The sequence below is a fragment of the Chanodichthys erythropterus genome, chromosome 11, assembly GCF_024489055.1.
Source record: "Chanodichthys erythropterus isolate Z2021 chromosome 11, ASM2448905v1, whole genome shotgun sequence".
NCBI classification, from domain to species: Eukaryota; Metazoa; Chordata; class Actinopteri; order Cypriniformes; family Xenocyprididae; genus Chanodichthys; species Chanodichthys erythropterus.
In genome coordinates, this window is record NC_090231.1 from 3,499,522 (window position 1) to 3,525,201 (window position 25,680).

At 37.3% G+C, this 25,680-nt stretch overlaps 1 protein-coding gene across 2 annotated transcripts; it reads right to left on the reverse strand.

The window, feature by feature from the left end:
- Nucleotides 1-524: 524 nt before the first annotated feature.
- Nucleotides 525-16,755, reverse strand: LOC137030307 (uncharacterized). 2 transcript variants are annotated; one of them, XM_067400532.1, is made up of 10 exons: nucleotides 16,491-16,755; nucleotides 15,381-15,518; nucleotides 15,127-15,193; nucleotides 14,897-15,000; nucleotides 9,829-9,912; nucleotides 4,232-4,293; nucleotides 2,840-2,926; nucleotides 2,662-2,716; nucleotides 1,929-2,117; nucleotides 525-1,760 (listed from the first exon to the last, which is right to left on the reverse strand). In XM_067400532.1, the coding sequence occupies exons 2-10, from the start codon at nucleotides 15,504-15,506 to the stop codon at nucleotides 864-866; spliced, it is 1,671 nt and encodes a 556-aa protein (XP_067256633.1). In that variant the 5' UTR covers nucleotides 15,507-15,518; nucleotides 16,491-16,755; the 3' UTR covers nucleotides 525-863. The 2 variants fall into 2 exon arrangements, with proteins under 2 accessions (XP_067256633.1, XP_067256634.1); XM_067400533.1 differs by lacking the exons at nucleotides 14,897-15,000; nucleotides 15,127-15,193; nucleotides 15,381-15,518; nucleotides 16,491-16,755 and adding an exon at nucleotides 10,610-12,980.
- Nucleotides 16,756-25,680: the final 8,925 nt, after the last annotated feature.

A 25,680-nucleotide genomic window follows, 5' to 3' on the forward strand; every position in this document is an offset into this window, starting at 1 on the left:
GTTTAAACCAATAAGCTTTATCCTGTGTCGTCATCAAGTCGTTTCCCATCATGCTTTTGGTCAGCGCAGTCTGTGGAGAGGAACTGCGCTCGACTGCAGAATCCGACACGTCCGCCTCGCCCTCGCGAGAGGTTTTTGACACACGTCGGCATGACATCAGAGCAAGGCGGACCACCCTCGGACACATTTCTAACCGGCATGCATCTCGCGGTGATCACCGGTGATCGGTTCTGCGCAGAATTTGCTCATCTCAAACAAGCCTAATGTCATGTTAGGTTGTCATTGGTTAATTGTCTCAATTATGTTCACACTAATTTGAAATGTGCTGACATGCAGAGGGGAGGAAAAAAAAACATAAAAGTCATAAAATGTCATAAAAAAACAAACAAATACATTAATGTAACTTAATGTATGCAATTGGCCTATTAAAATATAGTGAATTGAATCAAAAGAAAATACCAATTTTAGCATTTCTGTGATATTTTTATTTCAGTATATGCCAAAGAAAATTGTTAAGCAGCCACTCGCATACAGAAAAAAACAGGAAAAGTTTATGCTTTTGTTTTCTGATTTCTAAAACATCAAGGAAATAAAGGTAAGAAGTCCTGATATACAATTGTATGAGATTATATGAGAATTATATATATACAATTAAATGAGTGCAGTAAGCTAAAATGCTTCCTTTATTGCTTCTTAAAAAGCTTCTGTGAGCATTACTCAAACTAGTGACATTGATTCAGATATGTCATCATGAAAGCCCAGAATATAGTTATCATCACCTAATCTTTGCTATTAATATACATATATCTATGATTGAAGAATATATTGAGAGTTACAAACCACCACCTCTCATACAATAACTCTTAGTTGTCAGTGTTTGGCTGCTCAGAATTTGGGTGTATTGCATCTCGCAGTGTATCTAGAATAGCTTGAAGCTCCTCTGTTGTCTGCTTGATTTTTGTCACAAATTTCATGGTCTCAGACTTCAGCTCTTCAGCTTGTTGAGTGTCTGCGCGCAGCAGATTTGTTGCTTCGCTGTGCTCTGATGTCTGGCCGGTCGACCCCGTGGTTTGGTTGCTGGTGGATTCTGATTCGCGTTGACTCTCTCTTAAAGCGTAATCTTGACGGATGTTGTGGATTTCTCTGGAGTCGAGAAAAACAAAGAAGACGTCAACCGCAACAAAAAGTGCAGATAAAACCCCTGTAGCTGCTTCAGCCACTCGAACGGCTCTCGCAGCCTGAGCTGCAACTTTCCCAACATTTACAACTTCAATTACACGGAGAATCTCCGGAATTCCTCCCAGTCCTCGGCCAATTCGAACTCCAGCATTTGCCCCAGCTTGTGCATTGGAGAATGACTCGTTGCTTGTGGAAAACTGGTTTTGTAAAGTTTCCATTGCAATTTGAATGTTTTGGATACAGCAAACTGTGGACATCATTTTTTCTTGGAACTCTTTGATGATCGTTTTGATCTTTTGTCGGTTTGTTCGCTGGTTAACCATGTTTGTTATGTTGCTCACACCAGATGTTACTCCACCAGCTACTGCTGTACCAATTCCCACTCCTGTTACTATCAGAGACGCTCCGAGAGTGAACGGAGAGAGAATAAGTCCAACTATAGATGTGATTCCTCCAGCCAATCCTACTACACCTCCCGTGAGACTGCCTACGGTTGTGTTGAAATGGACTCTTTCCAAATCATCAGCCAGGGCTCTCAGTTCCTCTAGTGTCCTATAAAGAGCCCTAATAGTTTGCATGTTCTGGAAAAAAAAAAAAAAAAAAGAGAGGCAAATTTCATCAAAGAATATTTTTGTTTGTTCAATGTTTATTTATTTATTTATTTTTTCATTTTGTTTAGAAACAGTGCCAGTATGTACTTTGTATAGCAAACTAAATAAACAATTAAATATTTTAATAAGGTAACTCACCTTTTCACAAAGATAATTAATGATGAAAGGTCTTGTCAAGATCTCACTGATAGACGGACGACTCGATGGATCAGCCTGAAGTGTGTCTGTTACCAGCTGACGAAGATCCTCAGAGAAGGTCTCGGGCAGAGCTTCATAGGAAGATGTGAGTATCTTTTTAACTGTCTCAACTGTAAGTACTGCAGGAAACTAAACACAAACAGACACAAAAAAATGGTATACAGTTAGCCAAATATTATATTTATCAGTGAGCTCAAACAAAAACATCCAACCTGTATTCCCACTGAGAAACAACAAGAACAACAACAACAACCAAACATGTGGGTCATCCTCCGGGTGGGGCCAAAAACGTGTTTCTCCAAGCAATGTTTTCAATGTTAACCCTCTGGGATTTGAACCTTTGTCTGTAATATTGTAAATGCAATATTCCAACTGTGAAGAATTGGGACAACCTTGACATATTGAACAATGCAAGTAATTTCTGTCTTACTTTGGTTTGAAAATGTCTTGGGTGATAGCTGATTGTTTTATGTCAGTAGGAATTAAAATCATATTTTTTTGCATGAGCCAACTTTTTATGATTTTTCAAACTGGTTAACTAATCTATGCAATTTGTAGTTGATATTGCATTGGCATTTCTTAATACATTATAGTAAATTTCCTGCAATATATTATACCATCATCATTTTAATCTGTTTACTCTCTTTCTATATGATGAAAGGAAAAATCTCACCGCACACTTCAGCATGCACAGCTCATAGATGACACATCCCAAACTCCAGATTTCACTGTGAAAGTGAAGAGTTTAAGGATTTATTTTTCAGAGTTTAAGTATTCAGTTTGAATAAAATAAAATAAAATACATATGTATTAATAGCAAGTCAATATTGCAATTTGAGGATGTTTATTACGTTTTCTCATCATAAGGTCTGTCATTCAAAATCTCAGGTGCAACATATGAAGAAGGTTTATTTCTTGCCGTTTGCTCTTCAGTGATCCTGATAGAAATGGGAAGATATGGTACAGAATACAGATCATAAAGCACACACGTATATGAACTACATTGTAAAAAACAAACAAACAAAAAAAAAAAAAAACGCAATGCAGTACAGGGTGCCAAAGGTTTACCAATAATGAAAAAAAAAAAAAAAAAAAAACAGTCAAAGACCATCAACTGAAGTAACATGTTTACAGCATCAGGGAAAGGCAAGCTGACCATAAACTACTATAACACGCTTAAATTGCAAATTAACAGTGAAATACTGGCAGCAGAGGTGATAGCAGTTTAATGTTAAGTTTACAGCTCTCTTATTGTAATATATTTAATAACAGTATGTTACTGAAATACTGTGAATGTATTTAATTTGAGTCCACTAATATAGAATATTGCTTAATATAATTAAACTACAAACCCATAATCAAATATACCCATCAACTTAACTTTAATATCTCAATTAACCATTAGCAATAGCGTACAGGCCTGAATTAATCACTTCGTCAGCAACTACACAGATTTTGCTCTTTAAATAAAACAATGTGCAGCATATTATTGTAACAGTTCATGTTGGTAGTAAAGGCAAACAAAGGAGCAAACAAAACTAATTAACAAGACACACCTGAACTAAGGACACTAATCAAATGAGTAACCAAGGATACTAACTAAAGGCAGGAAAACTAAACAAAGGAGGACATGTGACAAACAGAACATGTGACAATTATCAATACATCTTTGTCTAAAAAATCAGTGTTGGCAAGTGTAGGAAACTGAGTCAGTCCCCAGATGGCCAGTACAGTAATTTTATGAATTCATGTTATGAAAATGTGAACAAAGGTGAACGATGCTCTGTACAGTTGACAAGTCAGTGCTATATCATCACAAAAGTTTAACCCTTGCAAAGTAAATATTCAAGCATTAGAACACACGAAAGGGAATTTGTTACACGCACTATGTGGGAAGTTCAACATCTGAAACATCCAAAGTGCGCACCCTGAAACCTGTGCTTGAACGGACAAATTCACACACAAATTATGTAAATAAATGCCCTTCTCAGGGAGTATCCTAAACCTAGTCAGTTATGTCTTCAGTGGTTTTAATGGTTTTTGTTTCATGGCTGGTAAAAAATTATTTTGGCTAGTCAATTTTCTTAAGTCACTGGTCATTGGCAGGTGTGAAAAATTAGTTTTAGGCCCTGCCTATATATATATATATATATATATATATATATAATTTGTGCTGTATTTCTTGTATTATGTGTTGAAGAGTTCCTAACAAATCATGTTGTGTTCAAAGAAGCAAACAGTACCGTTGATGAATCACTCCAAACTCCCCAAGACGGATGGTTCCAAACTCAGAGAAGAATATGCTCTGCCATAAGAAAACAGATATATTTTGTGAGTTTGCAGATGCCAGTAATGAGTGAAAGCATTTTCTGCAGAATTTTAGCAAGTAGCCTATATTTCCCTTTCAAAGGGAACTCAACTCTGCGTTGCCATGCTTCGGGGAACGTCACACGTGACTCGGTGTCTGAAAAACCAACTATCCAACAACGCCAATGCTCATTGGCCGGCGACAGCCTATGACGTCATAGGGGCGCGACCCAGATGTATAAAAGCGCGCCCGCGGGAGCAGTCATTATCTTTTCGTCTTTCAGGGACTGCCTGTGTCTTGCCACTGTCTGATTTCTCTACATTTCGAAACTGTGAGTATCTTGGAAACTATGTCTGAGGGCAAAAGTTTTAGGAAGTGTGCGTATCCTTGTCCGAGGTTTCTGACCCCGGAGGATCCTCACACCCTATGTGTGTTATGTCTGGGTGAAGGGCACGCACGGTTGGCGTTTGAGGACACTGGCTGTGAGCTGTGTGAGCGTTTTCCCATGAGAACGCTCCGTGCCCACCTGACGCTGTTTTCGAGGGGAGAGACGTCTACACCTGTGCCTGGAGGATCTGGTCCTGCTCGTGCTGAGGCCGAGCGGCGGCTGCATTCATGGGAGTCGCAGGTGGAGCTCGCCGCTAAGTTTGAGAGAGGTGTCATGGTCTCTCAACCTCTAGCGGCGGCTGGCGGGGATGAGCTTCTGGATGACGATGATGCCATCTCCTTGACATCATCAGATCCAGGAGCGAGTGCTCTTCTGGCTGAGAGCCCCCGAGAGCAGGAGATGGTTTTGGAAGAGGGAGAAGTGACTGAGGTTGTGACTCCATGGCAGCGCGTCAGGAAAGAGCCTGTTCGTGGCAGATTGGACGAACGGTTTCTCTCCGACCACAACCCTATAATTCCTGTGAGCCTTCCATTCCTTCCCAATTGGGCCAGCATGGGTATGTGTCGATGCCCCCCATTGACGAGATGTTTGCTAACTAACTATCTCGTCACGGGTAGCACGCCAACACTGAAGGCTCCGGTTCTGCCGTCTAAACCCCTTAAGATGACATCCCGTTTGAACGGCAGAGCATATGCTGCTGCGGGCCAGGCTGGTGCTGCTTTGCACACGATGGCGGTGTTGCAAGCATACCAGGCTGACCCGCTGAAAGACCTGGACCCGGTTCCGTTGAGGCGGTCGTTGGAAAGTTTAGGGAGGCGAGGGCGCCCTCAGCAGCATTTAAGAAGTGCATACCGCTCAGGTCCGATTCTGGGCCCAGAGGCAGGGTCAGAGATCCAGTGTCGCCGCTCGAGCACCTCCTCCACCTCGGAGTAAGTCTCAGAAGCGGCGGGATGCGATGAAAAGGAGAGGTGATTTGAGAGAGGTGATCAATCAGCGGCATGATCAACGCCGCTGATTGCTCCCCTCTCTTGGCGAGGGAAGATTTGGTACTTTCCTTCGCCCCTTTTCTTCGTCCTCCCGGGATATGTTTTTAATTCTAATCTGTGCACGTTCAGGATAACACCTTTGAACAGTCAGGCCGGTGGCCGGCCCATGATGAAACTTTTTCTGAAGGCCCGCCTTCTGGCTTGATAGTGAAAATGTTCGTAGGCTTATGGAACCGGGGATATCATTCTTCTACTATGAAAGAACCTGGAAGGAATCTCTGGTCTTCGAGCCGTGGGAAGGTAAGACAAGGTCTGATTTAATCGCTTAAATGTTCGACCTTGTTTTTATTTCCTGTATTGTTTCCTGAATGTGTAACAGTAAATATGTAATAGGGGTTTTTTGGGCAAAAACTGGAGTGTTGAGACTGACTGAGCGAGCCACAGAATGGCTGCTGTTCAGTTTTCTCTCTGTATGTTCTAGCGTTCGACTATTGTCAGTATAGTTTGAGCTGGCGCTCATCACTTCAGTTTATGCGTTTGTGGCGGTCCTAACTGGCCGCCCAGCGTGATAGCTTTGATCTTTGCTGTATTTCTTATCTGAAATTTCGAGGTAGAGATCAGGCTTATTATAGCGCCTGTTATTTTGAATAGGCCTTGTATGTTGTTTGGCCAGGCTAAAACTAAGTGTATGTATGGTGTATGTATAAATAATTCCCATATGTATTTTAGTTTTTGTCTTTCTCCTGAGGGAGTGGCTGAATTTTTTGCCCAGATTTTTAAGTTGGAGTTGACTTGCCAGCTTTTTAGCTTTGTCCTCTAAGGCTTGGAACAGATTTGAGAATCTGTAGCAATGATTTTATTTTTTCTCTCTGTCAAATAGCATGTATTTCAAAGTTTCCTTTGAGTTCTAGACGTTTGCCCTACATTTTGGTATGTGAGCTTGATATGCTGCCACAGGTTGGCACCCGCTTATTATGGTAGGCCTTCTTAAAAAGCGGCCTCTATGTAGGTGCTGGTGAATCCTTTCCCCAGGGTTACTGAGTGCATCACCTGTTGGATTGCATACTCAGGGTAGCTAGATCACTTTTTGAGTAAAGTTAGTATCTGTCGGCTCCCTTTCAGTTATCTGTTTATCAGCTATATTGCATATAACGGTGATTGTAGGCTAGACTGTTCAGCCTCCTTCTAGTTAGCAATAGTTTTATACTGCTGTATAATAGATTTCAGTCTGCTCACATACTGTTTTGGATTTTACACTGCTTCAGGCCCTGCAGCATGTTGTTTGAGGTAGCAGGCTCAACTAGCCTCCCTTAAGCCATGTTGGTTATGTATGGCTCCCTTTAGTCACATAACTTAAGGTACTTGCCTGTTTGGAAAGTGTAGCCTAGCACAGGTAGCATTTAGCTTCCCATAGTTTATTGGGTTAGAGCTGGTTCCCTGTAGCTTGGTTCCCTGGAAATTCCCGAACTGAAGCCACGTGTCATTGAATCGGCAGGCCCCTTCGGGCCTCCTTTTTAGTTTACATGTTGGCACAGATTGTGTTTTTCTGTGCGGCTTTGGATGAGATGACAGTAGTGAAACCTTACTGAGGTTTGGTTTAGCCTATTGTTGCCTCTCTGAGTCGATGATTCTAGTTGAGCTAAGAGCCACCTAGCGCCTAGGTTGGATCTTTAGGCTTCTGGAAACGGCCACGAGACTTACGCCATGTGTCCTGGAGGATGCTAAGCCTGCGGGCCGCCTTTTTGGACACACTGGTGTTTGTTTTGGGTGTATTTCTCCCTGAGAACTAGTCATATACACTTTCGCTGGCCAGGGGCCCAAGTGGTAGATTCAACCCCCTCTTTTGCAGGTTGTTTACCTGGCTAAGGACCTAAACACTACCACGAGCAGATGCCATGTGTTTGTTGAGGTTATAGGCCTTCCAGGCCTTCCTTAATACGTGTTAGTGTACGCTGTACTCCTCTTGTTTAAAGAGTAAAAAGTGTTTTTTACTGAGTGCACTGCTTGTCGGATTGTGTTGGGTGGATTATTAAGGAGCACTGTGCAGCTTTCCTATGGCTGCCATGGAAGTTATCTGTCTCTGTACGTTAGACAGGTGTTCAGAAAGACGTTTTACCATAAAACGGGTCGTTTTCTGGAGTGTACTTCTGTTGTCATGTTGTAAGTCCCTCCCGGGCCTCCATGATTATGTGCTCTTGGCATAGTCTACCTGTTAGGTGAGCTCTGCGCTTCCCCCTTGGGGTTGGGTTTTGTAATAGTGCTTAGCTCCCTAAGCTGGTTATGATGGTTAGGCCTTCATCAGGCCCCATCTTAAGAATCAGCCCTAGGCTGGTTTGTGCTCCCCTTTCAGGGTTTTCAGCGCACAGCCTCCTCAGTGCGTTAATTAAGCACTAGGTAGATCCTAGGTGAGCGGATTATCTCCCTTCGATATGAGGGTTCATAGCATTCAGCTGAGTTCTGCTCTCCAGGATGCCCATCTCTACGCGTGGGTCTGAGCTGGTTTCTGCCTTTCTGCATTCACTCTTACCTATTTTCTTCTTCAAGAATGGATTCTAGAGGCTCTGTATTCAGACAGGGTTGGCCTGGACTAAGTCTGTTCCCCTAGAAGACCAGGTCGGCCTCCCTGGTGGCAATGAGGGTGACCCCGTTCCCCTCAAGAGTGGCTGGCCGAGGTTCCCTTTGGTTCCTTGGCCACATTCCCTTAGTGGGACCACTTTTTCCTTCGGGAAAGTGGGTCCTGGACGCCTTAGCGATTTCTTTAGGCTCTATTTGTTGAAAGAGAAAGGTAGAAGCCTTTTGGAAGTTCAGCTTGGGCTGTTGGCCAAAGGGAATGCTGTCACTGACAGCCTGGTGTGACCCGAGGGGGAGTTGCTGAGCAGTTTGATTATTTTTTTGAGCAGCCATATTTTTTGGCAGGCACTCTCCTTAATCATTGCGGCGTTGTTATATCCTTCCCCAAAGCGTGGCAACGTAGAGTTGAGTTCCCTTCGAAAGGGAACGTCTCAGGTTACGTATGTAACCATAGTTCCCTGAGAACAGGGAACGAGACTCTGCGTTCCTTTGCCATGCTTCAGGCGGCCTGCTGGGCAGTCCCTTCAAGATGATGGATAATGACTGCTCCCGCGGGCGCGCTTTTATACATCCGGGTCGCGCCCCTATGACGTCATAGGCTGTCGCCGGCCAATGAGCATTGGCGTTGTTGGATAGTTGGTTTTTCAGACACCGAGTCACGTGTGACGTTCCCCAAAGCGTGGCAACGCAGAGTCTCGTTCCCTGTTCTCAGGGAACTATGGTTACATACGTAACCTGAGACGATTTTCTGCCAGCCAACAGTGTGTGGAGTTTTAACAATTAAGTTGTATTTTTTTTATTATTATTGTAAATAAAATCACGTATGCATATATCTCATTAATACCATCAACTAAATGACAAAATCATGCACAGTAATACAAATCTTGGTATTTGTGTCCATGTGTATATTGTTCAGTTGTGTTCCCAGGACTCTTATTTTGATTTGTCATGGACTCTTACATGTATTTTTCCGTGTGGTTTATGCTGTGTTCACACCATGATGCTATTACCGTAAATATGAGATGACAGCACGTGATACTGTACTCTGAGCTGAAATCTAATCTACAGCAGTCACAAGGTACAAGTCAGAGCTCTCAGAAATTTGAGTTTACAAGCTGTAATTAGAAGTTCTGTGAGGATGTGAATGCTTTCTATGAGTCATTATCTCATAATTATGGTAATGCCAACATGGCATAAACACATTTTTGTTCAACTGTGTATTGTTTAGTTGCTCATTATCTCTTGCTTTTCAAGCCCTGTGATTCAGTTCATCTTTGTCAGTTGTTGCCTCACAAAGTGTTTTTGTCTGAGTTGTTGGATTTACAGTTTCCACTGTATTGTTTTACGTCCTGGATTTCTTCTTGATTTCTCAACCACTCTTAATGTATGCTGCTGCTTTATATTCATAATAATTAGTCTTTTCAAATCAAACATGAAAATAAACAAGTGTAAAGCCAAATTAGATACATTTTCAGATAACTTTAACTGGATTATAGGCTCCATCACTCCATTGATCCATTTATTTATACTCCACTGATCCCATATATATGAAATGTGTACTGTAGATTAACTGAATTAAATCTGTACCTCGGGCTGCAGGTTTTTATGCAGGATCCATTGATCATGCAGGTACTTTAAAGCCATGCATATTTTCACAATCCAGTCCAGAATCTGTAAATCAGATAATATAAATATACAAATATTATTATGTTAAAGGGGCAGTATCTGATATGGTCAGCAAGCGGTTAAAATTATTCGTAATAGCACACACTGAATGTAATAGCACACTAAGACTAAACGGCTGAAAATGTATATCAGAAAAAAACAAACTGTGACCAACATGTGGGATATGAATACTTTGAGATGCATTCATGTTTCACTGGTATGTGGGAAACTGGTTGTCCAGTTGTTCCCTGATGTACCTCTCAGGATTAACTTTTTATATAGGGTTGGGTTGCTTTAAAAGATCCTATCCAACTTATTCCAACACCCCATGATGTTTTGCATGAATTATGGGTGTAACTTCTGTTAAGCTGTAAATAAAGGCTTGGCCTAGGTACACAATGGCAAGTTTTGTTTAGTTTTTTTTAACTGGGTACAATGAGATGACATTATTCCACTCACCCTTCAACCATCAGACATTAAAAAGACATTTAAAAAGTGTAAAAGCATCAACAAGGTAATTTCAGCAGACCTAAAGCCTGATTCTTTCCACAGCAATAACGGACAGGTTAAATTTCATTGTAGTAATATATTTCTATATTGTTACATATGTTGTGTTAATCAAAAATGTCCATTAACTTCAGAACTGTGTGAAACTATTTTCATTTTTACAGATAATAAATTGTATTTACATGTGAAAACAAACCTGAAAAGAGACGTGAGCCTTTGAGAAAAACAAGAGATTCTTCGTTCCTTCCAGTGAATTATTAATGGTGAAAATAACTAAAAATTACACAGAGACCATTTTCAAAACCTTCTACTTTGAAACCTGTTTTCAAAAGTTTGCATTTTTAGACACCCAAAACACTGTTGTCATGTAAATAAATGGCCAAAACCGAACAGACCACAAATATGCAATATATGTTGTCCTTTTTCTCACCATTACAGCAGAATGCAAAGGGGGAAAAGAAAATCGTGAGGAAAAGAATGCAGCAACTGAAAATATATTTTTATTATAGTATGTCATGGTAAAATACCAAGCGTTATGTTATTCTCATGATATCTGAAAATAAAACATGAACAAAAATGGACAGCTCATTCAGTCAAACTGATGGATAAGCTTTATTTGTAACACAACCTTATGATTTGAAATGATTAGTTTCAGTCTTTTTGAATGGAAGTTCCTCAAACCGGAAGTGCCACCCATAATTCAAAACACAGCAGGATCATCAGGAATAAGGTGGATAGATCACGGTTTCTCAATAATGCTCTTGGAGGGTTAACACCCTAGTTTTCCTTCAACCTGCTCTGGAAGTTTCTAGTAATCCTAATGACCTTGATTAGCTGATTCAGATTTTTACATTAGGGTTGAAGCTAGTTTAATAACTCATGCTAATGCCGTGAAGGACATCTCTGCTCCTGTAGAGCCACACTATTAGACATTTCTGTAATTTCTACAGTTATTTACCATATATCACCCAGTATTATACTGCTAATTCTCTTTACAGTAAATAACTGTGAATCCCTTTGCATCATGGGAATTTTCTGTGACGTTACACACTAAATACAGCGATTTACTGTATTTTTTAAATTTGCAGTATACTACTGTATTTGCTGTAACGGATCCTCTGGCTCCATTTTTTTATTTTCCTCTTTTTGTACATTTGGTTTGACATTATTTGGCTTACACCGCGTGTCTACAACGATAACAGCCCGTGGCTGTCTTTATTGGACACACTGAAGCTACCGGACCTTTACAAAATGCAAACCTGTTTGCCCCTTGTGTCAGAAATAGCGCGAGCGCTTGGACTCGGAGTACCGTACATATAACGGGGCATCAGTAACGTTATACTGTGTGGGATTTGTCGTGTCGCGCCGGAGCATTCAGTACAAACAACAGTGATTGTAATGGGTTCTGTCTTCTGTGAATCGCGTCGTTCGCGTCCGGGGTAGAGACGGAACCAGCGCGGCAGCGCCACAGTCTGCGCCCAGTGTACTGATGCACCCCGTAAAGACTCATCCCCGAGAGAGAGAGACCAGCAAACAAGGTAAAAAAAAAAAATCTTTACCACGTTAAACTGCGTTAATGTTTCATTTGACAAAAGATTTTGTTAGATTATGGAATTTAATATTTACTACAATTTATGTATGCGTATTTTAAAGGTCTCAACTGCAACAAAGCGCCGGTGACTGCTAGCAAGATTTCTGAGGTAAGCTGTAACGTTACTTGAAATCATATTGTTACTTAAATGACTTAAAGCAATGTTTTCTGCCTATTTTATTGAAATAATGGTTTAAAAGCGCGCCACAGCGACATTTTGCGGGCCATAAAGTTCATTGTCATTGTCCGTAGTATAGCTGAAGCACAGCTAAAGCATCAGTCACTAGCATTGTTGAATTAGCAATATGTGAAGCAAGCAGTGGATTCACTGGTGCAGACTAGGTAGCATTATAAATTTGCTAACTTTTTTATCAAATAAGTGACTTTGCATCATTTCAAACATTTTATTTATTACATAGCAAATGAACCAATCAGAAGATGGACCATGTTCAGTCTCAGCAGATTACATTTATCCAGGTAAGCACTGCATTAAAACTCTCACTAAATCATTCATACCAAATCTAGCATTCTAAACAACTTTAGTTTATACTTTTGAATTATGTTGATTTTTTTTATAAGGCTGAAGACTCTACCATTGCAGTCCCAACTGGAAGGTCCTAATATCAGCGCACAGGTGGGTTAACTACTGTAGGGAGGAGAAAAATCATCACATAATGATTTCTTGCATGCGTCTTACTGTCTGTTTATCTCACACAGCTCCCCCTTCCCTGAAATTGGCTAAATCGTTGATTACAATCTTTCTCTCTATGGATCTCGGCATTTTTGGACAGAATTTAGGATATGTAAGTATTAATTTAATCTGAAATAATTTAATTTACATTTCAGCTGAAATTTTTGAATATGCTATTGACAAAAAGATGTTACTTAAATATATATATAAATATTCTTAAAGGGTTAGTTCACCCAAAAATGAAAATAATGTCATTAATTACTCATCCTCATGTCGTTCCACACCCGTAAGACCTTCACTCATCTTCAGAACACAAATTAAGATATTTTAGTTGAAATCTGATGGCTCTGTGAGGCCTGCATAGCCAGCAATGATATTTCCTCTCTCAAGATCCATTAATGTATTAAAAACATATTTAAATCAGTTCATGTGAGTACAGTGGTTCAATATTAATATTATAAAACAACAATAATATTTTTGCCGCGACTTATATAGTGATGGCCGATTTCAAACTGCTGAAATCACGTGACTTTGGCGCTTCGAACCGCTGATTCGACACAAAAGATTCATAACGCTCCGATGCTTCATGAAGCAGTGTTTTGAAATTGGCCATCACTATATAAGTCATTATTTTGTTTTTTTGGTGCACCAAAAATATTCTCGCCGCTTTATAATATTAATTTTGAACCACTGTACTCACATGAACTGATTTAAATATGTTTTTAGTACATTAATGGATCTTGAGAGAGGAAATGTCATTGCTCTCTATGCTATTCAACAAAAATATCTTAATTTGGGTTCAAAGATGAGCGAAGGTCTGACACGTGTTGAACGGCATGAGAGTGAGTAATAAATGACAGAATTTTCATTTTTGGGTGAACTAACTCTTTAAGTTATAGTAAAAAAAAAAAAGATTTAAAAACGGAGGTTAAAAATAATTTGACACTAATATGGAATCTCTCCTTTCTCTCTCTCTCATGTTTTTATATAGTGTTAGAGCCTGGATCTCCTTTGAAGGACTGAGTACATTTGTTTTCGTGGACAGACCAGGAAACATTCTGATGTTGTCAGTCAAGTTCTGAACTGGAACCAATCTTTGGAGAAGTTCATTTATTTCCAAAGGTGGACAAAAACAGTGTGTTGTCTTTTTTTTTTTTTTTTTCAATTTATAGGAGATCATTCATAATAAGAATAAATGTTTCTTGAACAGTCTTCTTTCAAAAACATTAAGACACTTAAATACTTTTGGCCACCAGTGTCCATTAATCAAATTTTGGAAATAGTGAAATGATTTTGAAAGTGGGGTTATGTGTCATGTTACCTAATGAGATTGAGAAAATAACTGTTTTGTCCTGTGTTGGACATTTAATTTTTGACTGCTTAAAAATTTATTTATATTTTGCAGTTTCATGAATGTAATTTTTTTATATTTAATTATAATATTTTTTTGACAATAAGCTAAACAACCATTGACTTTACATCATTTTATGTTTTTTAACATAATGCATGTAGTGAAGGACAACACATAATGTGTTCATTTAACACATTTACACATCTTTGTGCTAACCTTTTTGACACATTTATTTTGTTACAAACAATACCAGCTTAATGAGTTAAAATAAACACAAATTTTGTCCCTAAACTCTCCCATTAATGTGTCAAAAATTTCATTTTTAACACATCCTTTCCAGCATTGGCAGACTGTTTATTTAGTGATATATATGCAATGTTTTAAATAAAAAATAAAATGAGATTTTGGAATAATTTTGTGTGAATTGTATCTCAGTAGTACTTAATTAAATTAATTCTATAATTCTATCTATATTTAGGAAAATTAATTACAGTAGTGTACTGATTACCTGGGTTTTGTACAGTAATTGCACCGCATTACATAATTACAGTATCATGTAGTTACTGTAAAACTGAATTACGGTTATAGTACTGTAAATCTTAATTACAGTAACTTACTGGCAACAGTGTTGCCAGTAAGTTACTGTAAAAACCCCTTGAAATGTCTAACAGTGCAGTGTCCTGCAGATTTCAGATCCAAAACAAAATCAGGCATACCTGTGTTTTTATTTTTAAATAATCCTGAAGATTCTTCAAGTGTGATTGATTGGAGTTAAAATCAATAAAAACCAGCAGCGGTTTCCAATACCTGTGCTAATGGGTAAAGTTTCACCATCAATCCACAATCATACCTCATTTTCAGAAAATGTAAATTTTCCCTCCCTTTTGTTTTTGATTTTCTCAGCAAGGTCTCCACCCTCACAGTGCTCCGTTACAAGATACGCACAGTCAGAATCTGAAAACAGATTAATTAGTTAAATATTAGTATTTTTAAATTATTTTAAATTATTAACTGAGCCCTGAATGTAGCTAATGTAGATGAATGTACATGAACAGAAATAATTTTAAATTTTCTCTCCACCTGTGATGATTTCCTTGTGCTGGATGATGTGTGGATGATTGAGCTGGAGGAGGAAGTCTGATTCTCCCTAAATACAGACAGAAACTCAGTCATATGCACTCCATGCAATAAGTTGTTTTGAAGCAGATTTACATTAATAAAGAGGCAAACCGGTTTATGTTGTAAAATTCATGTTTAATAATATGTGTGGGCTATAAGCATTTCTCTTTTTCTCCACTGAACTCTCAAATCTCATTATAATCAAACTAACTTACCTGGTTTGCGCTCAACTTTTTAATGACAAACTGATCACCACCTTCATTTTTCACCAGGATCTTATTCTCCTTTTCACTCACTAGAGTGTAGCCACGCTCTTTCAGAGCTGACAGATTGCTCCCCATTGCTTAAACTTTCTGCAAAGACAAATGTTTAAGAAGATTTTTTCCACATTATTATGGTCTACAGTCGTGTATTTAAGCTAACAAACTATTTTTTTTTTTTTTTTTTTTTGTATGGACTTTGCGCTTTTGTATTAAATATGTATGGATTCAAGGGCAAATAATTAAGCAGATACTTTCAATATGAGCAATGGAATCAAGGCAATCCATTTAAAGAGCACTGATGAGACCATTTATGTTTTTTATTAAAAGTGTTTACAGTTCGTTTCCATACTTAACAACAATCATTCTGAAAACAGACTTTTTTGAAAAATTATGATAAAAATGCAGTTAAATTATTTTTTAAGTAATATATTTTTTTTCTTACCTGAAAAATTAAAACAACTGGGAGCAAAACCCTGTGTGTTTCTGTCTTTAGAATAGTTATTATCTTTAGTAATATTCCTTTTTTTAAGACTTCCGAGATCTATATTTGTTTACTGAATAGAAAGCAGTTGTTAAAAGTTTCACTTTGACAGATATTTGGGAGTGGCTTGTGGCTTTCAAAAAAAAAAAAAAAAAAAAAACACGTGTGTTGTATAACAACATTCCTCTTTTAAAAGTAATTTAGTATAAAAGATCTGGTAGATAAATGAAACAATTAATGAATAAATAAGTGATAAAATGAATGAATGAATGAATGAATGAATGAATGCAGTTGTCAATATTTTACTAAAAACACCCCATTGCCATAGGATGTTAAAACCTGTTCTTTTAAAAGTCAGCACATTTGTATTTTTTTTCACTTATTAACAAAACTCTTTCTGTGTTTCAAGCAGATCAAAAAGTGAAATCAGTCTCATAGTGGAAGCTCTGATACTGTTGCTGCTTCTGTCTGTCCAGCTGAATCGCAGCACATGTAAACAATAAATAGAGCAGCAGTTTTATTTTGAATGATTCTCCCCCAGTAAACATCCATATGTAAACAATGTAATCAAGAATACTCACGTTTCAGTGAAACACAGTTGCTTTGAATCAACTTTGTTATGTTGGAGGTTAAGATCTCCCCAGTAGAATCTGTAGATCAAAAATTAAAACTACTTGACAAACATCTTCATCCGTCACTCAATTTTGGAATTGAGATGGTAAGACCGTATGTCAAGTTCAATGTCCCTGATGTGTTGTATTAGTGTTGTAAAAAATATCGATATTTCGATAAATATCGATACTGAAATATCTGAACGGTACCAATACTAATTTCCCGAAGTATCGATACTAGCCGCGCTTTCACTTTCACTTCTCTCCAAAGGCACGTTGACGACCACCACATGCGCACGCGCACTCGCACTCGTCTAATTTGCTCTGGTTAGCAAAAGTGAAGTGAATGGAAAGATGGCAAGTGCAGCGCCCGCGCGACCGTCTTTGGTTGATAAGGAACACAGCAGAAGTGCTATCTGGAAATATTTATAAGCCAATATGCAAGAGATGCTACAGAACAGTGCTAACAAAAGGCGCTAACACCACTAATATATCAAAGCACCTGAGAGACCGACAGCCGGATCTGTATTGTTAAAAGCACTATATAAATAAAGGTGACTTGACGACTTCATGTCGATCCAGTGAGCACTGTTTTCGCGTGTGATGCACGCACGTTTGCGTTTAAATCTGTTCATAAAATAATTTTTTATGACCGATGAGCAATGCATTTGTTACAGTATATTTTAATCTTTGATAACAGTAGGTATTAGGTAATAAAAATATAGCGGATCATGTTAGCTCCGGTCCAATGAAAAAATATTAACAAATAGAACTTTGGATTTTAATTAGTACATGTATTAGTGAATGTTAGTTTAAATCAACTTTTAACTTTGATTAACAAATGTTTTGTAAGTATTTTTCATTGCATTACAGTAATGGGTGTCAATCTCACTCACCTCTGTAGAGAAAATCTGCATAAAACTGCAGCAACAGATTCTATTTAATTATTTTGTTTACTAATTTGATACTTGATGCATAAGATTGCACTGATTTTGTTTTTGCTTGAAGTTTAAGTATCTTTTGTTGACATTGTGATTTGATTTTACTTGGAAATACAAAAGATTGCACTTTTTTTTTTTTTTTTTTAATTGCAATTTATTGGTTTTTGAATGTAATGCAATCTGACAGGCTTTTGAACAAGTGCACTACCTCAGGACAGTTTTGTTAATGTAAAATATATGTTCTAGACTTGTTATATTTAGCTTTAAATAAAAAAAATAACCCCTTAATATTGTGGCAGTTTTTTTCTCCGTGGTATCGAAAATGGTATCGAATATCGATATTTTTCAAGGTATCGTATCGAAGTTAGAAATTCTAGTATCGTGACAACACTATGTTGTATATATTATCTGTGTAATCTGTTTTGGAAATTAATATTGGTATTGCTATTTACCTGTTTCAGTGTTGTTATTTGCTTGTTTTTAAATTAAAGCCATATGTGCTTGAATGCTTGAATGATTATGAAATTAATTGCAATACTTTCTTTGTTTGTTACAAGATAAGATGACTAAGCAACAGTTGTGGAAGTTAGGTTTTTGAGTTTGATGATTGTAACCAACCACAAAGTTTAACAAGAAGGAACATAAGGATGAAGAGAGCATGTTGCAACCTAAAGTGGAGGTGAGCCAGACGAAGACTTTGGTGAAGAAGAGAAAGGGTGCTAGAAGAAGATGACAGTGTAGGCGACAGTGGAATGACATCTGTCTTCGTAAGCAAGAGATACAGAGATTGATATGCCTACAGAAGGAAGATTGGATCATATGCATTGATCAATTAATGAGTACTATTAGTTGGAATTTCCCAAAAAATAGTATAAAAGTCTGAGGAGTAAAAGGCCTCCTCAGATGCTGCCTGCATTAAGCATAGGACACCTGATACCCTAACGAGGGGTGCTTAACAGCATCTTCAATATTGCTGGGTAAAGCTAGATCATAAAGCTTTTTAGCTTAAGCTGATTTAAGTTTTATTTAGTTTTTATTGTGCATTAACTGCTTTGTATTGTAACCAATAAAAGAGATATTTTATTGTTACATTTGCCTTTCCGTGAGGCTTTACAACCACAAGGTAGTCTTCTACATCATTCCCGGAGGGCAGGTGAGTATCCTAGGGTTAAGAGGTGTACTATAAATGGTCACACTGTCTAACATGGTGCCCAACTTGAGTGGCTTGAGGTTTGAGTTTTAAGTTGAAAGTGTAGAAAGCACATTGAAGAGCTGCCAGTAAAACCCATATAGACCAATCCAGAAAGGATTCGGTTAGATACTAGTCCAGAGGGAATCAGTGTTCTCCAGCTTAGAGAAAGGACTGTAGGGCCAGAAAACGGGATCGCTAACCATGAGACCTAGAGAGGGGTCTAGAGGGGCTATTGAGTTGAAAAACCTGTAGTAGGGGACGCCCTAATATGACAGGTAAAAAAGCCCAGAGAAAATCCAGTAATATCTTAAATCAAGCCTACACCTGGGGAGAATACCAGGTAAAAGCATGGGAGAAAATCTGAAGTTGCTTTAGCAATCATGCAGTGGACCAGAGAGTTAGGAAGTCACTATGGACAGGAAGTGGCTATCCAGTGCAAAACCTCAGATTCAGAGGGCATTATGAGCACAGTGTGTAAAAAAAAAAAAAAAAAAAAAACATGGGGAAAATAAAGCTGTATACTATGAATGGGAAAAAATTAAGAAATCTCAGGGTGAAGTTCCAAATATGGAAAATGATAGGATTTACCGGGAAGTAATGACAGACTTTAAAAATGCAAATGAAATCCTTCTTACTTTACCACTAGAAGAGGAAGACAGAGAAAGTGTTATAACAATAGTAGAACCACACTTACCTAGGTCTGCAGTTACAGAAATAGTTACAGCAGATAATGATCCAAATCTATGAGGGTTGGATAGAACATACATCTGAAGGCATGGCAATAGTGTATGGAAATCCAGAGATTAGCAATAGCTGAGGCAGTTTTTGGATGCTTAGGGGAAGATGCTCTTAAAGAGATAGAGATAATGAGAATAGGTCCTCAGCCGGCAGGAACAATAAGAATTTTTAGAGGTTCTCTAGTGTGGCACATGTACTAACCGATAGTAGTACACAGACATGTACAGAAGAACAATCTGGAGAAGAGATTAGATTGTTAATAAAAAAAAAATAAAATAAAAAATAAAAAATAACTAGAGAACCTAATGACAGAGGTGATAAAGAAATACATATGTCCCCAATAGTGACAGGAAAATGTCTGGAGGGACTCATAGCTGGAATAATAGAAATGTCCCAAGAAATTCAAATGACTATAAATCTCCTTGTTAAAGAGAGAGAGATCAAGAGAAAATAAAAAAAATATATATATTATTAAACAGCAAAAAGAGAAGTACGAAGAAATGCCAAGGCTATCAGAAAACATAAGTAAGTTGAAACCTACTGCACCTTGGGAGGAAGACCTTGAACCCCAAGAGGCAGAAGATCAAGGGTGACAATGGCTGTCAGACTCTATTAAGCAAAACACAACAGAAGAAGAGACTGACAGTCAAAGTAGTGAGTCTTCAGATAACAATCTTCGAGAAGTAAGGTTACGTAATACGAGGGCAGGAAAATTTGAACTCAGGAGGGTGTAACATCAGATAAAGAACGATTGGCCTGAAGTAAACATCAAATGAGTGAAAGACAAAAAACAACCAACAGAGAGAGAGGTAGATCATTAGAATGGAAGTGGGATCAAAAAATAATTGATGGATGCAGTCTAACGTATGGCCAAACAAGGTCAGCTAGGAGATCCCCATCAGCTAAAAGCATAGCTAAGGCAGAAGGATGGTCAAGGTCTGGAAAACTATATTCCAGGAAGGTTAGTCCTATATGAGGAAGGCAGTTGGAGAAATGGATAAAATGTTAAAAACACTTTAAAAAGAAAATAGAGAGTTACAGCAGACATTACAGGAGCCAGAATCCAAGGATAATATAGACAGTGAGTCAGATACATATGGAAGTGACAATTGGGAGGAGGAGCCCAGAGTACAGACTAGGAGAGTCAGGATTAAAGCATCCACACCAATTCCAGTGAACAGAACAAATCCTAGATATCTCACATTTAATTCCTCAAAAGAGCCAAATGAAGAACAAGTAGATTACCAGGCAAAATTATTAGAATTGAATTTAACAGAAGCAGTTAAACAGCAGGTAGAAAAAATAAAACCGGGCGAAGACCATAGCAGTTATGCAAACCACAATATGAAAGCAGCAGAAGCTGCAAGACTTGAAAAACATTGTGATAACTGCATGAGAAATGGATACCAGAAAACATTAAGAAATGACTATGGATGCATAACCTCACAAAGAGTTAATGAAGAATGGTCAATGGACATAGCTGGTCCCCTTAATCCTAAAACAAAGTTAGGACATAGATACATATTAGTAGTAACAGATGGTTACACTGGGAAAATTTGGGCTTAAGCTCTGAAAGAAACAAGTGGAAAAACAATACTTAACGCAGTTCAAGAATTAATGACAGCTTGGGGAAGGCCTAAAACAGTATGAGTCAACAGTGGAAGTTATTTTGTTGGAGATTAATTAGGAAATTGGCTGGCAAAGAAACATATTGGATTACAGAAAGCATTAAGGTACATGCTGGAAAGCAATGGGATAGCAGAAAGAGCCGTTGGATAAATTAAGGAATGGATGAGAGTAAATTGTAACAATACACTTCGGAACACTCAAATAGAGGAACATATTACCTTAACTCACAGATATAAAAAGAGGAACACAGAATGACAGACCGATCAAGCAAGAACATGTGTGCAAGGCAGGAGACACCGTGTGGATAAAACTAGAGAATAAAGACAAGAACAAAACATTTAAAGATTTAATCATGAAAAAAAGATAAAATAGTAAAAATAATTGACCAACACACAGTAGAATTACAAAATAATGGAATTCGGTCTAAAAGGTTTTTGGTCAAAGGTGACTAAAACATTACGAAAACAAGACTTGCAAGATTCAGAGGAACTGAAGTTTAAAAACATGATATCAATCAACAGGCAGAGAGTGATAAGAGCAGAGACACGACTAGTCTCAAAAAGCAGAACGAATTACATACTGACAAACACACAGCATGAAAAAATAGTCAGTGCTGTCAGTTTAAAGTGTAACAGGCTGTTTGTTGGAGGAAACTGTGAGAATATGTGGATGTTTTGGAGAATATATATGTTGGGATGGTCCAAACCTAGGTGTAAAAAGGATCTTAAGGAAAAGCCCTTAGAGGAACCAAAAATAAAAAGCAGTCAGTATAAGGAGCATCCCTGAGCAATGAATGGAGGAATGCAGAATACAGTATCCCAAACTACAGGTAATAATGACTCAAAGAACAGGAAATGTGAAGTTAACTGTGAGTGTGTATGCACAGGTTTGAAAGGGATAAAATGTGAGGAATGCATTAGTGATATGGAAAAAGGTGATACTGGTGATAGGAAGGCACAGGGTGTTGGCATGGCATAGAGCTTGTGGTTTAGTAAGCAGTAGTTGGAATGCAAAAAGTGTGTTTCTTGAGGGTTATTCTAGAGTCAGGAATGTCCATTGGAAATAAAGTTTATTTTCTTAAACTAAAAAAATAAAAAATTTGTTTTTATTTTTCAAGAATTATGAAATTGGATGATGGAGAAAAAAGTGAAGACTGGGCAAAAAATATGAATAAATGGACAGAACCGTGCCTGCCCAAACCTGTATTACTGGCAATTCTGATAACAGGGACGATAGTCCTAGCAGGAATATGACCCTTAGTTGATTTTGTTATACAATTGATAGTAGTTTTATGTACATGAAGTCTCAAATTGTACTACAGTAAATATTAAAAAAATACAAAATTGCAAAAAATCTACTTATAAGAATGTAGCAAATGTTCAGAGATATAAGGGTACAACATCCTAATATAATGGGAAGTATATTCCCACAGATATCCCAGAATTTCATTGATGTTATTTCATAACAGTAAAAATATTATGAAACCTGAATACAGATTTTCATATGACCTGAATGGAGAACAAACAGTAATGTACGCCCCCAGGAGTTTATGGAGAGTATTACATTATGAGGCAGATAGAGATCCCAGAGTTTCTAAAGTTATGAATGTTGAATGGTCCAATCTCTACACCAAAACTGATTATAATATAAGAAGGAATGGCCTTAATCTAGGGATTAATAGATTGTTAGCAAAAAGAATTACAACAACCTTACCAATATTTATGGGGCATATGTGGGATTTTAACAATCAAGAGAAAGGCAGGTGTATGCCTTTAGCTCCATGGTACTGTATTGTTGCCAGACTGCAGTATGCCAAAAAGAATGCAGGATTTAGACAATTGATTACTGAAGACTGGAAAGATTTAGGAGAAAGAATTATGCAAGGATGGATCCTAGTTGGAAAAGCCTTAGAAAAACAGCAACTACAGTCATAGATGCTGGGCAAGAATTGTTGAGTGATTAAATGGATTATTGATGATTGGTTTGTACTAATTCTGGTGGGAATAATAATAGGAATATTAATTGTAGGAGAATTAACAGGCATTAATGGATTGCTTAGAAATTCTCTTAAAGAGGTGTGCACATGTTATAATATCCTGACCTGCAACAACTAGATTGATAATCAAGCAGAATTGCAAGAGTCTTTGTTGAAAAGAGGAAGCATAAAATTGAATATAAAGATGCCAAGGGGACATAGTTGGTATACCTTTTGAAGAAACTTTAAAAAAACTCATCTTAAGCAGTTAAATAACATGGCAGAAAACAACACCAATGAAACTATGGTCACAATTAAGGTTTTTTTGGATACTGGTAATGCAATTTTCTTTAATACTTTGGATAGGAATAATGATTGGAGATCATTTTAAAATCAAAGGCACAATATGAATTGTTTTAATACACATGATAAAACAAACAAATTATGGTTGCTATTATGCTGATTTTGATTGATAAATTGTATTACTGTGATTTAAGAAAAAGGAAAATGTATGATTAATTAAATTAAGTAATAACCTAGTACAATAATAATGAGGTAAAAAAGAAATTGTGATTGTTTATAATATTTCATAGTGTGAGTTAACAAATACTGTATGATAGGTTGAAGGAATGAAATCAAAGATTTTGTATATGCTTTAACAGGGTGGACAGGAAAGGCTACAGGCTGAAAAAAGGATTGTGGGTAGTTACCATGGACATACTAGACACATCCCTGATCAATAGGTTTTGCCAAGTGCACCATAACACAGCCACCGTGTCCAGTTCATCACACAAAAAAAAAAAAAAAAAAAAAAAAAAGACTTTATTTTTGTCACACATCTTCAGAAGTTCTTAGCGAATTGAATCATTGTTTTGGTTGAGCATACTTTATTAAATACAGTTCACACTTAGAAACTTGCATCGTTGTCTCCACACACATGTGACAAATACGTTTTGTCCCTATCAAAAAATATTGAGCTCACAATTTTTGAAGATGTAAATCATGTTAGTTTTAGATATAAAATATTACTCTAAACTGAGCATGGTATAAATATAAATTTATTTTTGGTTTGAATAGATGTGTGTAACACTTTGTAGTGTTTCATGTGCAAAATTTGCATTTAATTTAAATTTATTTAAATTAAGCAGAGCAAGGAGATCAAGAATTGTATCAGTCTCTGTGACAATGCCACAGCACACCTCTCATTACAATTACACATTTTCACACATTTCATTAAATCCGTCAGCCAATTATGATAGTTTATATGCTATAAATAAAATGCACTAATGCAACAGTTAAACATTAAAATTCCAATTTCATGCTAGTAAGGAAACATTGACAACTGAAAATGCCAATAGTCTTTTATTTACACATTTTCATTTAAATTATAATATAAATATAGACTGTGCAGATATTGTATTTGGAATCCTCCATATCCGTTTTTGTGCTATTAATATTGATATATTGATTAATTGATTGTTTATGACCATTGATTATGAAAATTCCTGAAAACAATATTACCAACATCACATTAAAAATGTAATTAATTACCTAAAATGTTCACATTTCAAAATGTGACTGATTAATGTAAATTCAGCTCACCTGGAATCTGTAATGGTTACTGGGTTGATCCTCTTGATCACAGATCATTATCCGCTCACATCAAAATGGCTTTTTATCTAAAGCAACTTAAAAATGAGGAAAACAACAAGGCAAGAACATGAGAAGTGCTAGATACAAAGTTTCCAACATTGTCCAAAATAAGAAATGAAGGAATGGAGGAATATCAGAAATAGTGAAAGCATAGAAGAAGATTTGCATAGAAGCAGGATGCAGCTCACAGAAGAGATGAGCTTTCAGTATAGCATTGATAAACACGCCTGAATATCTGATTTGTTTAACAAACAAGGATGCGTGTCACAGACCCAACAGTTGTTCTAAGTTAACTTTATTTAATGTCTTAACTTAATTGTAAAAATCTAGTAATCTGTACTATTCACATACTATAACTTGTTTACTCAGAAAAGTTAAGATTAATTGATTGGTTTGAGTGCCATTTCAATTTGTCAGTAATTAATAGGACCTGTTTACACCTGGTCACTTCGATTCCAACTATGTCACGAACTGCTGTGAGACTGGGTTGAAATCTGATCTTCAATTCCCGCGCTATATGCAGATTTAATGGAGTTCACGTCACCAAAAGCAACAAACATTAAGCTGCATTTCATTCATAATCAGCTAATTTCAAAATCAAAGACCACAGTAGGGGGGAAGCGAAAACAGCACTGGTAAGATCATTTGTTTTTTGTTTTGTTTTGTTTTGTTTTGTTTTTTACTTTTAATGAAAATGATTGAGCATATGCAACTTACTTTCACTTTCATTTGCGGCAGTTTGCGCGTCGGCTTCCTGGAGAGGAAGATGCGTGATGCAATACCGCTGTCATATCTGGCTATAATACCATGTTATTTAGTCTTTAACAAGCTCTCAAACGTTTTTTAGCATTGTTGGGAGAATTAAAATGTACATGTGGTTTCAACAACCAGATGCATTTAGACTTGCTCAGATTTTGGAGGAAGATTATATAATTGGATTATGGACTTTCTAACAGATAGGAAAACTAGAGTGAAAGTTAGATCAGAGGTATCCATGGAGTTTAAATATAAATAATGATATTCCTCAGGGGA

What these genes read in the sequence shown, in the direction of transcription:
- LOC137030307 (XM_067400532.1), bottom strand. Translation starts at nt 15,506, where the DNA reads ATGGGGAGCAATCTGTCAGCTCTGAAAGAGCGTGGCTACACTCTAGTG. An exon ending in GCACAAGGAAATCATCACAG is followed by an intron (nt 15,001 to 15,126) that starts GTGGAGAGAAAA and finishes ATCTGTTTTCAG; the next exon opens with ATTCTGACTGTGCGTATCTT. An exon ending in TTAATTATCTTTGTGAAAAG is followed by an intron (nt 1,761 to 1,928) that starts GTGAGTTACCTT and finishes TTTTTTTTCCAG; the next exon opens with AACATGCAAACTATTAGGGC.